The sequence below is a fragment of the Stigmatopora nigra genome, unplaced genomic scaffold, assembly GCF_051989575.1.
Source record: "Stigmatopora nigra isolate UIUO_SnigA unplaced genomic scaffold, RoL_Snig_1.1 HiC_scaffold_71, whole genome shotgun sequence".
NCBI classification, from domain to species: Eukaryota; Metazoa; Chordata; class Actinopteri; order Syngnathiformes; family Syngnathidae; genus Stigmatopora; species Stigmatopora nigra.
In genome coordinates this window covers 68,459-80,067 of record NW_027551648.1, presented here as the reverse complement: position 1 = coordinate 80,067, position 11,609 = coordinate 68,459, and the positions used below count along the sequence as shown (strand labels likewise).

At 64.5% G+C, this 11,609-nt stretch overlaps 1 protein-coding gene across 1 annotated transcript; it reads left to right on the top strand.

The window, feature by feature from the left end:
- The first annotated feature begins 3,220 nt into the window (after positions 1-3,220).
- On the top strand, positions 3,221-10,813 carry LOC144193101 (titin-like). The gene is made up of 7 exons (XM_077711936.1): positions 3,221-4,048; positions 4,098-7,424; positions 7,495-8,596; positions 8,714-9,010; positions 9,150-9,737; positions 9,837-10,126; positions 10,604-10,813. The coding sequence occupies exons 1-6, from the start codon at positions 3,221-3,223 to the stop codon at positions 10,085-10,087; spliced, it is 6,393 nt and encodes a 2,130-aa protein (XP_077568062.1). The 3' UTR covers positions 10,088-10,126; positions 10,604-10,813.
- The last annotated feature ends 796 nt before the right edge of the window (positions 10,814-11,609 follow it).

The following is an 11,609-nucleotide window of genomic DNA, read 5'->3' as shown; positions in this document are numbered from 1 at the left end:
CTGGGTCATGTGCACGCCGGCCGCCGGTGTCAAGAAGACGAATTTTGAGGTGGCCCAGCTGACGGAGAATCGGGCTTACCACTTCAGAGTGTGCGCCAGCAACAAGGTCGGACTCGGCGAGGCCGCCCAGGTGACCGGGGTGGTGGTGGCCCAAGAGAGGGAGGAGCAACCCGACCTGGACATCGATCCGGAACTGCGGAAGACCGTGAGCGTCCGGGCCAGACTCACGCTCCGACTTTTCATCCCCGTCCGGGGAAGACCGGCCCCCGCCGTCCGGTGGGACAAGGAGGAGGCGCCGCTGAAGGACGGGGCTCAAGTGGAAGTGACCGGCAGCTACACGGCGTTGACCTTCGACCACGCGAGCAGGACGGACAGCGGCAAATACACGGTCACGGCGGTCAACGCCAGCGGAAGCAAGTCGGCCGGCGTGGCGGTGCGGGTACTGGATACGCCCGGCGCACCCGTCAACTTGAGCGTGAAGGAAATCACCAGCCAGTCGGTGACGCTGGCCTGGGACGCGCCTCTCTTGGACGGCGGCTCCAAGGTCAAGAACTACATTGTGGAAAAGAGGGAGAGCACGCGCAAAACCTACGCCGCCGTGGTCACCAATTGCCACGCGCTCTGTTGCAAGATCGAGCCGCTGCAGGAGGGCTGCTGTTACTACTTCCGCGTCCTGGCAGAGAACGCCCACGGCGTGGGCCCGCCCGCCGCCACCCTGGACCCGCTCAAGGTCTCGGAGGTGCCTCAGGCCCCCAGGAGCCTGAGCGTGACGGACCAGACCGACACTAGCGTGTCTCTGGCCTGGGAACGTCCCGAATACGATGGCGGCAGCCGGGTGGCCCAGTACCTGTTGGAGGTTCAGCTCAAGGGTCAGGAGAAGTGGTCCGGCGTCAACACCTACAAGGGCACGGCCGCCACCGTTTCCAATTTCAACCCGGGAGAGGAGTACCTCTTCCGAGTCACGGCCATCAACGACAAGGGCAAGAGCCAGCCCCGGGTCCTGTCCGGCCACATCGCCGCCAAGAACTTGGTGTTCCAGCCCGACTTGCGACCGGCTTTCAGCAGCTACAGCGTCCACGTGGGCAAAGACCTCCGGGTCCGAGTACCCGTCTTCGGGCGGCCCAAGCCCACCGTGGCGTGGACCAAGAATGGCGCGCCCCTCAAGTTCACCACCAGAGTCAACATTCACAACGAGCAGAGCCACACCAGTCTGAGCATCAAGGAGGCGGCGGCCGACGACGGAGGCATGTACGGCATCCGGGCCACCAATCCGGCCGGCGAGAAGGAGGCCACGCTGGAAATCGTGGTACTGGACAAACCCGGCCAGCCCACCGGCCCCGTCAAGTTCGACGAGATCACCACGCAGAGCGTGACGCTGTCCTGGGCTCCGCCCCAGCGCGACGGCGGTTGCCAGATTTCCAACTACATCGTGCAGAAGAGAGAGACCGTCGGCACCACTTGGGAAAACGTCAACGCCAACTACGCCAGGACCACCATCAAGGTGCCCAGGCTGAAGGCCGGAGCCGAGTACCAGTTCAGGATCGTGGCGCAGAACCGCCACGGCAAGAGTCACGGCCTGGACTCGCCCGCCGTGGTGGCTCGGTACCCCTACAGGGAACCCGGGCCGCCGGGCACGCCCTTCGTCACTTCGCTCTCCAGAGACCACCAGGTGGTGGAGTGGCACGAGCCCATCTCGGACGGGGGCACTCCCGTCCTGGGCTACCACCTGGAGAGGAAGGATCAACAAGACGCTCATCCGCCAGACGGACTACAAGAGCCACCCTCTGGAGGAAGGCGTGGAGTACGAATACCGGGTCTACGCCGAAAACATTGTCGGCGTGGGACGCTGCAGCAAGCTCTCGGAGGGCCGCGTGGCCAGGGACCCCTGCGACCCCCCCGGCATCCCCCGGGCCGTCCACGTGACCAAAGACGCCATCGTCATCCGCTGGACCAAGCCCGAGTACGACGGCGGCAGCAACGTCACCGGCTACCTGGTGGAAAGGTGCGACCTGCCCGAGGGCCGTTGGGTGAGGGCCAACTTCACCAACGTGATGGAGATCCAATTCACCGCCACGGGCCTCAGCGAGAACTCCCAGTACGACTTAAGGGTGGCGGCCAAGAACGCCGCCGGCACCGTCAGCAAGCCGTCGTACAACAGCGGGCCGATCACGGCCGGCGACGGCACCGAGGCGCCCACATTCTCCGTGGACCCCGCCTTCGCCAAGGCCGTGGTCCTGAACGCCGGCGAGACCTTCAAGCTGGACGCCGACGTGGGTGGCAAGCCCCCGCCGGCCATGCGCTGGTTCAGGGGCGAAGTGCCGCTGGAAAATACCCTCAGGCTGGACATCAAGAACATGGAGAGTCGCGCCCTGATCCTGGTCAAAGACGCGGCCAGGGAGGACAGCGGCACCTACACGCTCCAGTTGACCAACCAGGCCGGCAGCCAAAGCGCGCACTTCCAAGTCTCCGTCTTGGACCGGCCCGGTCCTTGCCGGGGACCCCTTCACGTGGCCGGCGTGGCCGAGGATCGCTGCTCGCTGGCTTGGCGTCCGCCTTCCTCCGACGGGAGTTGTCCCGTCACCCATTACGTCATCGAGAGGAGAGAGACCAGCCGTCTGGCCTGGACGGTGGTTTCTCCCGCCTGCACGGCCACCTGCTACAAGGTCACCAACCTGCTGGAGGGCAACGAATACATTTTCCGCGTGACGGCAGTCAACCGGCACGGCGCCGGCGGCCCCCTGGAGTCCGAGCCCGTGCTCTGCAAGACTCCCTTCGTACTCCCCGGTCCGCCTCACGTGGAGGACGTGGCCGACATCACTCGCGACGGCATGACCGTCAGGTGGAGCCCCCCGGAATCCGACGACGGCAGCCAGATCTCAAACTACGTGGTGGAGAAGAAGGACAGGGCGGGCGTCAAGTGGACCAGGTGCAACCGCCAGAAGGTCACGGACCTCTCCTTCAGAGCCACCGGCCTGAGCGCCGGCCACGACTACGAGTTCCGGGTGAGCGCCGAGAACGCGGTGGGCTCGGGAGAGCCGTCCCTGCCGACCTCCTACTACAAGGCGGCCGATCCCAAGTAGAGGCCGGGCTCCCCCGCCTACATGAGTGTGGTGGACTCCACGGCCAGCTCCATCACCGTCTCCTAGGGCAAGCCGCCGTCGGACGGGGGCAGCCCCGTCCAGGGCTACCTGGTGGAGGTCTGCAAGGCGGAGACGGAGCAATGGACCATGGTCACCCCCCCCCGACCGGCCTGCGTCTCAACAAATACCAGATCCCCCGGCTGAAAGAGGGCCAGGAATATCGAATTCAAGTGTGCGCCCTCAACAAGGTCGGCGTGGGCGAGCCGGCCGTCCTCCCGGGAACCGCCAGAGCGGAAGAGAGGCTGGAGGCGCCTCAGATCCACCTGGACTCCGAGCTGCGCAAGGGAATATCCGTGAAGGCCGGCGGCTCGTTCAGGATACACGTTCCCTTCAGGGGCAGGCCCGCCCCCGAGGTGAAGTGGTCCAAGGACCAGGGCACCCCCACCGAAAAGGCGGTGGTGGAAAAGGGCCCCACCTTCACCCAGCTCTCCGTGGACTCCTGCGACCGGTGCGATTCGGGGAAGTACACGCTCACCCTCAGCAACGGCAGCGGCTCGGCCACCGAAGCGGTGGCCGTCAAAGTCCTGGACACGCCGGGGGCCCCGCTCAACCTGGCGGTGAAAGACGTGAGGAAGGACTCGGTCACCCTCGTCTGGGAGGCGCCGCCCAACGACGGGGGTTCCAAAGTCAAGAGCTACGTGGTGGACAAGCGGGAATCCACCCGCAAGGCCTACGCCAACGTCTCGGCCAAGTGCGCAAAGACCACCTTCAAGGTAGAGAACCTGACGGAAGGCGCCTCCTACTACTTCAGGGTCATGGCCGAAAACGAGTACGGCGTGGGCCAGGCGGCGGAGACCAAGACGATTGAGCACCGATTGAGCAACCTGCTGGCGGGCAACGAGTACCTGCTGCGAGTCAGAGCCGTCAACAAGTACGGCACGGGCGACTACCTGGCGGGCGAGCCCTTCGTGGCCCGCAGCCCGTACAAGCCCCCGGGCCCCCCCTGGCACGCCGGAGGCCGGCCAGATCACCAAGGATTCCATGCTGCTTTCGTGGGCCGTCCCGGAACAGACCGGCGGGGCCGACATCCTGGGCTACCACCTGGAGAAACGCGACCGAGACGGCGTGCGCTGGACCAAGTGCAACAGACAAAAACTGACCCAAACGCTCTTCACGGCCACGGGACTGAGCGCCCGTCACTTTTACGAGTTCCGGGTGGCGGCCGAGAACCGGGCCGGGGTGGGAGAGCCCAGCGAGCCGTCGCTCTTCTACAGAGCCTGCGACGCCACCCAGCCCCCCGGACCCCCTCGCCACCCCAAAGTGACGGACTACTCCAAGTCGTCCGTCTCGCTCTCCTGGTCCAAACCCGACTCTGACGGCGGGGCCTACGTCAAGGGCTACGTGGTGGAGATGCGCCAGTACGTGCCCCCGCCGGAGTCGCCGGAGGAGGAGGTGGAAGTGGCCCCGGCGGTGGACGCGCCGGCCCAAAAGGAGTGGCGCGTGTGCACGCCGCCCTGCGGCATCCAGGCCACCCGGCTGACCGTGGCCGACGTCACGGAGGGAGAAGAATACCAGTTCCGCGTGTGCGCCCTCAACTCCGAGGGCGTGGGCGAGGCCGCCCACGTCCACGGCACGGTGGTGGCCGTGGACAGGCTGGAGGCGCCGGAGATGGAGCTGGACGCCGACCTGCGGAAGGTGGTGTCGGTGCGCGCCGGAGGCACCCTGCGCCTGTTCGTGGCCATCAGGGACAGGCCCCAGCCCGCCGTCAAGTGGCAGAAAGTGGACGGCGCTCTCGCCCAGCGCGCTCTGATCGACTCCACCGGCTCCTACACCATGCTGGTGGTGGACAACGTCAACCGCTGGGACAGCGGCAAGTACTCGCTGTCCCTGGAGAACGCTGGCGGGTCCAAGTCCGCCGTGGTGGCCGTGAGAGTCTTGGACACGCCCGGCGCACCCCAGAACCTGGCCGTGAAGGAGTTGACCAAGGATTCCCTGACCTGGGACGCCCCGGCGGCCGACGGCGGCTCCAAAATCACCAACTACGTGGTGGAGAAGCGGGAGTCGATCCGCAAGGCCTACACCACCGTGGCCAGCAACTGCACGGCCAACGGCTTCAAGATCCAAGAGCTGCCCGAGGGGGGCGTCTTCTACTTCCGCGTCTGCGCCGTCAACCAGTACGGCCAGGGTCCCTCGGCCGAGACCGAGGAGGTCAAGGTGTCCCAGGTGCCCCTCCCGCCCGCCAACGTCGCCCTCAGCGACGTGACCAAGAGCAGCGTGTCGCTCTCGTGGGACAAGTGCGCCCACGACGGCGGCAGTAAAGTCATCTGCTACTACATGGAATTCAAGCCCAAGGGCGGCGACAAGTGGGGCACGGCCTGCACGGTCAAGGCCACGGAGGCCACCGTTCCCAACCTCACCGCCGAGCAGAGCTACCTCTTCAGGGTGCTGGCCATCAACGAGAAGGGAAAGAGTCAACCCGGGGAGCTGGGCTTGCCCGTCCTGGTCAGGGAAGCGGCCATCCCGCCCTCCGTCTCTCCGCCCTTCACCGCTTACAGCGTGAAGGCCGGAGACGACTTGACCGTGGAGGTTCCCTTCGGCGGCAGACCCAAGCCCGCCGTCTCGTGGAAGAGGGACGGCCTCCCCGTCAAGCAGACCACCTCGCTGACGGTGGTGAACGGGGCCTCCTCCTCCAAGATCGTCCTGACCAAGGCCGGCCGGGAGCACGTGGGCGAGTACCAGATCACCGTGGCCAACGGCGCGGGAACGGCCACCTCCCACCTGCAGCTGGTCGTCCTGGACAAGCCCAGCCCGCCCACCGGCGTCAGGGTGGACGCCGTGACCTCCGACAGCATCTCGCTCTCCTGGTCTCCGCCGGAATACGACGGCGGCTGCTGCGTGAGCAACTACGTGGTGCAGAAGCGAGATACCAACACGCAAGACTGGCAGATGGCGGCGGGCGACGTGGCCCGGACGGCCTACAAGGCCGTGCGCCTGGTGCACGGCGCGGAGTACCAGTTCCGCATCTACGCGGTCAACCGCTACGGCAAGAGCGCGCACGTGGACTCCCCCGCCATTACCGCTCGCTACCACTTCAAGCAACCCGGACCGCCTTCCACGCCCGCCGTGAAGCTGGCCACCAAGTCTCACATGCTGGTCACCTGGAACGAACCCGTCTACGACGGCGGCAGTCCCGTCCTGGGCTACCACCTGGAGCGCAAGGAGCGCGCCAGCATCCTCTGGACCAAGATGAACAGGGGAATGATCCGGGACTCGGAATACAAGGTGGGCGGGGTGGAGGAGGGCGCCGTCTACGAGTACCGCGTCTACGCCCAAAACATTGCCGGCATCGGCAAGGTCAGCAAGGCCTCGGAGCCCGTGGCGGCGCGGGACCCCTGCGATCCCCCCGGCGCCCCCGTGGTCACCTCCGTGGGCAAAAGCTCCGTCTCCCTGTCTTGGGACAAGCCCCAGTACGACGGCGGCGCCAAGGTGTCCGGTTACGTGGTGGAGAGCAGGGAGCTCCCGGAGGGCCGCTGGACCAGGTGCAACTTCACCAACGTGCCCGAGACGCACTATCGGGTGACGGGCCTGACGGAGAACGCCCAGTACCACTTCCGCGTGGTGGCCAAGTACGCGGCCGGCCTGCTGAGCCCGCCCTCCGACCACACGGGACCCGTGGCCGTCAAGGACGACGTGGAGCTGCCCCGCATCGTGATGGACGTCAAGTACCGGGAGACCGTGTCGGTCAAGGCCGGCGAGACCCTGAAGATTCGGGCCGACGTGGCCGGTCGCCCCGCCCCCGTGCTGGCCTGGTGCAAGGACGGCGGCGAACTGCTTCCCCGAGCCAGAATCCAGATCCTTTCCACCGACACGGCCACCTCGGTGACGGTGAAGGACTGCGTCCGGGGAGATTCGGGCCGCTACGTCCTCACGCTGCAGAACATCGCCGGCAAGGTCAGCACGCCCATCCATTGCGTGGTCCTGGACAAACCGGGGCCCCCCGCCGGGCCGCTGCAGGTGACGGATCTGACGGCCCAGGGATGCACGCTGTCCTGGGGTCCGCCCCAAGAAGCCGGCGGCGCCGACATCACGCGCTACGTGCTGGAGAAGCACGAGACCAGCCGCCTGGCCTGGACGTTAATGAAGGACGACGTGACCAAAACCTATCACGCCGTGACGGGACTGCTCAAGGGCAACGAGTACGTCTTCAGGGTCTCGGCCGTCAACAAACACGGGATCGGCGAGACCTTGGAGAGCCACGCCGTCAAGGTGGCCGATCCGTACTCCCCGGCCGGCGCGCCGCTCGACGTCGACGTCACCGACGTCGCCGGAGATTCCATGAGGCTGGTGTGGCGCCCGACCGGCCAGCGACGGCGGCAGCCCCGTCGCCGGCTACGTGGTGGAGCGCCGGGAGAAGACGGCCATGCGCTGGATCCGCGTCAACCGGGATCTCATCGCCGTCTGCCACGCCTCGGTCACCAAGCTGCGCCGGGGTTGCGAGTACGACTTCAGGGTCTACGCCGAGAACGCCGCCGGTCTGAGCCCGCCCAGCGAACTGTCCGCCTCCTTCCGAGCCCTGGCCCCCTTGACGGGTCCCGCCGCACCCTCCAAGCCCAAAATTGTTCACTCTACCCGGGACAGCGTGTCCATCGTTTGGAAAGCGCCCGCCGACATTGGCGGCGCCCCCGTCCTGGGATACGCCGTGGAATACAGGGACTACGTAGGCAAGCTGGCCAAAGAGGGGGAAGGATATGAAGAGGAGGAAGAGGAGGAGGAAGAGCCGCAGAGATGGCTGGAAGCCATGGCGCTCACCAAGAGCTTGGAGATGACAGTCACCGGCCTAAAAAACGCCGCCCAATATGAATTCTGCGTCAAAGCCATCAACAAAATGGGAAGCAGCGTGCGCAGCCGGCGCTCGGACGCCGCCGCCGCCACCGAGAGGACGGCGCCGCCCACGTTCGACGTCGACGTGGAGACGCGCAAGGTCCTGGTGGTGAAGCGCGGCCTGGCCTTCACCCTCAAGGTTCCCTTCAAGGGTCAACCCGTTCCCTCGGCCGTATGGTCCAAGGAGGGCACCGAACTGAAGGCCAGGGGAACCGCGGAGGCCAGCGACTCCGACGCTTCGCTGACCATCGAAAACTCGGGCAGGAACGACTCCGGAGAGTACCGCCTGACCATCGCCTCCGACTTGGGAGAGGCCACGATACCGCTGAGCGTCAAGGTGCTGGACTCCCCGGGCCCCCCGCTCAACGTCAAGGTTTCGGCGGTCACTCGGGACTCGGCCGCTCTCACGTGGGAAGCCCCCGACAACGACGGCGGCGACGCCGTCAAGGCCTACCACGTGGAGAAGCGCGAGGCCAGCAAGAAGGCCTGGGTTTCCGTGACCACCAACTGCCACGCCCCGGCCTGCAAAGTAGAGGACCTGCTGGAAGGGGCCGTCTATTACTTCAGAGTAATGGGGGAGAATGAGTATGGAGTGGGCGTACCTCAGGAAGTGAAGGCCGGCACCAAGATCACAGGTAAGCTCCCGTCCGAGGCCCCAATCCGGCCAAATCCGGCCAAATCCGGCCAAATCCGGCCAAATCCAGCCAAATCCGGCCAAATCCGGCCCACTCACTCCTCAATTGTCTTTGCAGAGGTGCCCAGTCCGCCCGCCAAATTGGGAGTGGCCGACGTCACCAGGGACAGCGTGACCATCGCCTGGACGCGGCCAGAGTACGACGGCGGCAGCCGAGTCAAGGCCTACCTGCTGGACGCCCTGGAGAAGGGCCAGACCAAATGGGTCAAGTGCGCCACGGTGAAGACCACCAGCCACTCCGTCAAAAGCCTGCGGGAAGGGGCCGAGTACTTCTTCAGAGTGCGAGCCGAGAACCACGCCGGTCTGAGCGAGGCCAAAGAGATGATTGCACCCGTCCTCGTCAAAGAAATTCTGGGTAATTCCCCGGCCCGCCGTCTCCGCGGCCGAGTTCATCCGTCCGATCAAATGTCACCGCCAGAGTCTTCTCTTTGACCCCGCTACGGGGCTTGTTCTACCCGGCCCCGCTGAGCCGACTTTTGCTTGAATTTTGACAGAGGCTCCAGAGTTCGACCTGAAGAACTACCCCAAAAATACCGTCTACGTGAGAGCCGGATCCGACCTGACCTTTGACATCCCGCTGAGCGGCAAGCCGATGCCAAAAGTCAGCGTGTCCAAGAACAACGTGCCGGTCAAGGGATCCAAGAGACTCTCCGCCCGGGTCACCCCCGACAGCCTGAGCGTCAGCCTGGAGCAAAGCGTCGCCGGCGATGCCGGGAAGTACCAACTGAGTGCCAGCAATGCGGGCGGCGCCAGCCAGATCTCGGTGAACGTGGTGGTGCTGGATAGGCCCGGACCACCCCTGGGGCCCGTGGAGATCCTGGAGGTGGGAGAGACTACGGCGCACCTGAAATGGACTCCTCCGGAGTACGACGGCGGAAGTCCCGTCACCAACTACGTGCTCCTGAAACGGGAAACCAGCACCCCCACCTGGACAGAGGTGTCGGCCAACGTGGCGCGGAGCCAGATCAGAGCCACCAAGCTGACCAGGGGAGAGGAGTATCAGTTCCGAGTCAGGGCCCAGAACCGTTACGGTCTCAGCGAGCACCTCGACAGCAAGCCGGTGACGATCCGGCTTCCTTTCGGTGAGTCGCCGGGCGGATTTTGTTTTCTCCGACCCCCCCTCACGCACCCTTCCCAAAGCCACCGCCAACTGACTTGTGGCTCTGCGCTTTGAATTCCAGTGGCTCCGGGGCCTCCGTCCACCCCCTGGGTTAGTTTTGTCTGTCGAGACAACCTGACCGTCTGCTGGAACGAACCGGTCAACGACGGCGGCAACGCCGTGACGGGCTACCACCTTCACATGAAGGAAAGGAGCAGCATCCTCTGGCAGAAGATCAACAAAAGCGCCATAGCGGGGAACCAGATGCGGGTCAGCAACATCTGCCCGGGTCTCATCTACGAGTTCAAGGTCACGCCGGGGTGGGCAAAATGAGCAAGACCTCGGAAGAGGTTCTGGCTATCGACGCGTGCGGTGAGTAGCCCTTCTTCTCTGTCACCTATTCGCCGGCCAAGTGGCGGCGAGGCGACGTGGTGCCACGTCCTAACCCTAATTGAAAAGCAAGTATAATGATTATCTTTGTACTGGCTCTTGACTAATTCCTTTCAGTTCACAAAGATAATCATTTTACCTGCTTTTTAATATTAAACACATTATCAATAAGCAGCCATTCTAAAAATGAGTTCATTCTTTGACTTTTAGCTTTTTGTGATGCATTACTGGTCCCCGCTTGACTTTTTTTCTTCTCCTTGGATTTCTTCTGTTCTGAATGCCCTTGTTATTCCTCAATGAATGTTAACTGTAAGGGGCCGCCTGTGGCCCGCGGGCCGAGGTCGGAACCCCCCCGCACAAACACGACCGGGGGCGGGGCCAGCGCGTCGGTGGCGCGACGTCCGCTCGGCCAGCTAACCGGCCTAACCTAATGGCGACGCGCCGTTGTGTCCGCCACAGAGCCCCCCGCAAATGTCCGCGTCAGCGAAGTCACCAAGAACTCGGTGCGCCTGACCTGGCAGAGGCCGCCGTACGACGGCGGCAGTCAGATCAGCGGCTACAGCGTGGAGAGGAGGGATGCGGCTAGCGGAAGGTGGGTGAAGGCCAACTTCACCAACATCCCGGAGATGGGCTTCACGGCGTCCGGACTGACTCAGGACGAGACCTACGAGTTCAGGGTGTACGCCAAAAACGCCGTGGGCTCCGTCAGCAACCCTTCTCTGATCGCCGGCCCGGTCACTTGCGTGGACGCCTGCGGTGAGTGCTCCTTCCGTCCCTCTACGGCTCTCGTGGGTTTCGTCACCGGGCGGGGCCGTCATCCGCCCGCTCTGTCGCGCAGGCGCTCCGGCCATCGACCTGCCTCCCGAGTACCTGGACGTGGTTCGCTACAGAGCCGGAACCTCGGTTAAGATCCGAGTGGGAATCCTCGCCGTGCCACTGCCCGGCATCGAGTGGCTGAAGAACGGAAGGGAGCTGGTGGCCTCTTCGTCCTTGTGCGTGGAGAGCACAACGGACTCCTCGGCCATTTTGATCAAGGACGCCACGCGCCAACACACCGGCTCTTATGAGATCAAAATCAAGAACACACTGGGCTCAGCTAGCGCCACCATCGCCATGGAGATCCTGGGTAGGTGCATTATTTTTCTTCTTTTGCGGTCGCCTCTGAATAGTTGTTTTGGTTTTTAAGGCCAAGTCCACTTGACTCTTTCTCAGACAAACCCGGACCGCCGAGCGGAAGCATCAGCTTCAACCTCGTCACGGCAGACCGGATCGCCTTCCGCTGGGAGCCCGTGTGCGAGGCCGACCTGGGAGGCTCCCAGGTGACGCACTACATCGTGGAGAGGCGCGAAACCAGCAGAGTGGTCTGGGCGACCGTCTCGGAGGATCACCGGCAGACGTACATCTCGGTGGGCAAACTGGTGCGGGGAAACGAATACGTCTTCCGCGTCATGGCCGTCAACAAGTA

What these genes read in the sequence shown, in the direction of transcription:
- LOC144193101 (XM_077711936.1), top strand. Translation starts at nt 3,221, where the DNA reads ATGGACCATGGTCACCCCCCCCCGACCGGCCTGCGTCTCAACAAATAC. An exon ending in ACCTGGCGGGCGAGCCCTTC is followed by an intron (nt 4,049 to 4,097) that starts GTGGCCCGCAGC and finishes GGCACGCCGGAG; the next exon opens with GCCGGCCAGATCACCAAGGA. An exon ending in GACGATCCGGCTTCCTTTCG is followed by an intron (nt 9,738 to 9,836) that starts GTGAGTCGCCGG and finishes TTTGAATTCCAG; the next exon opens with TGGCTCCGGGGCCTCCGTCC.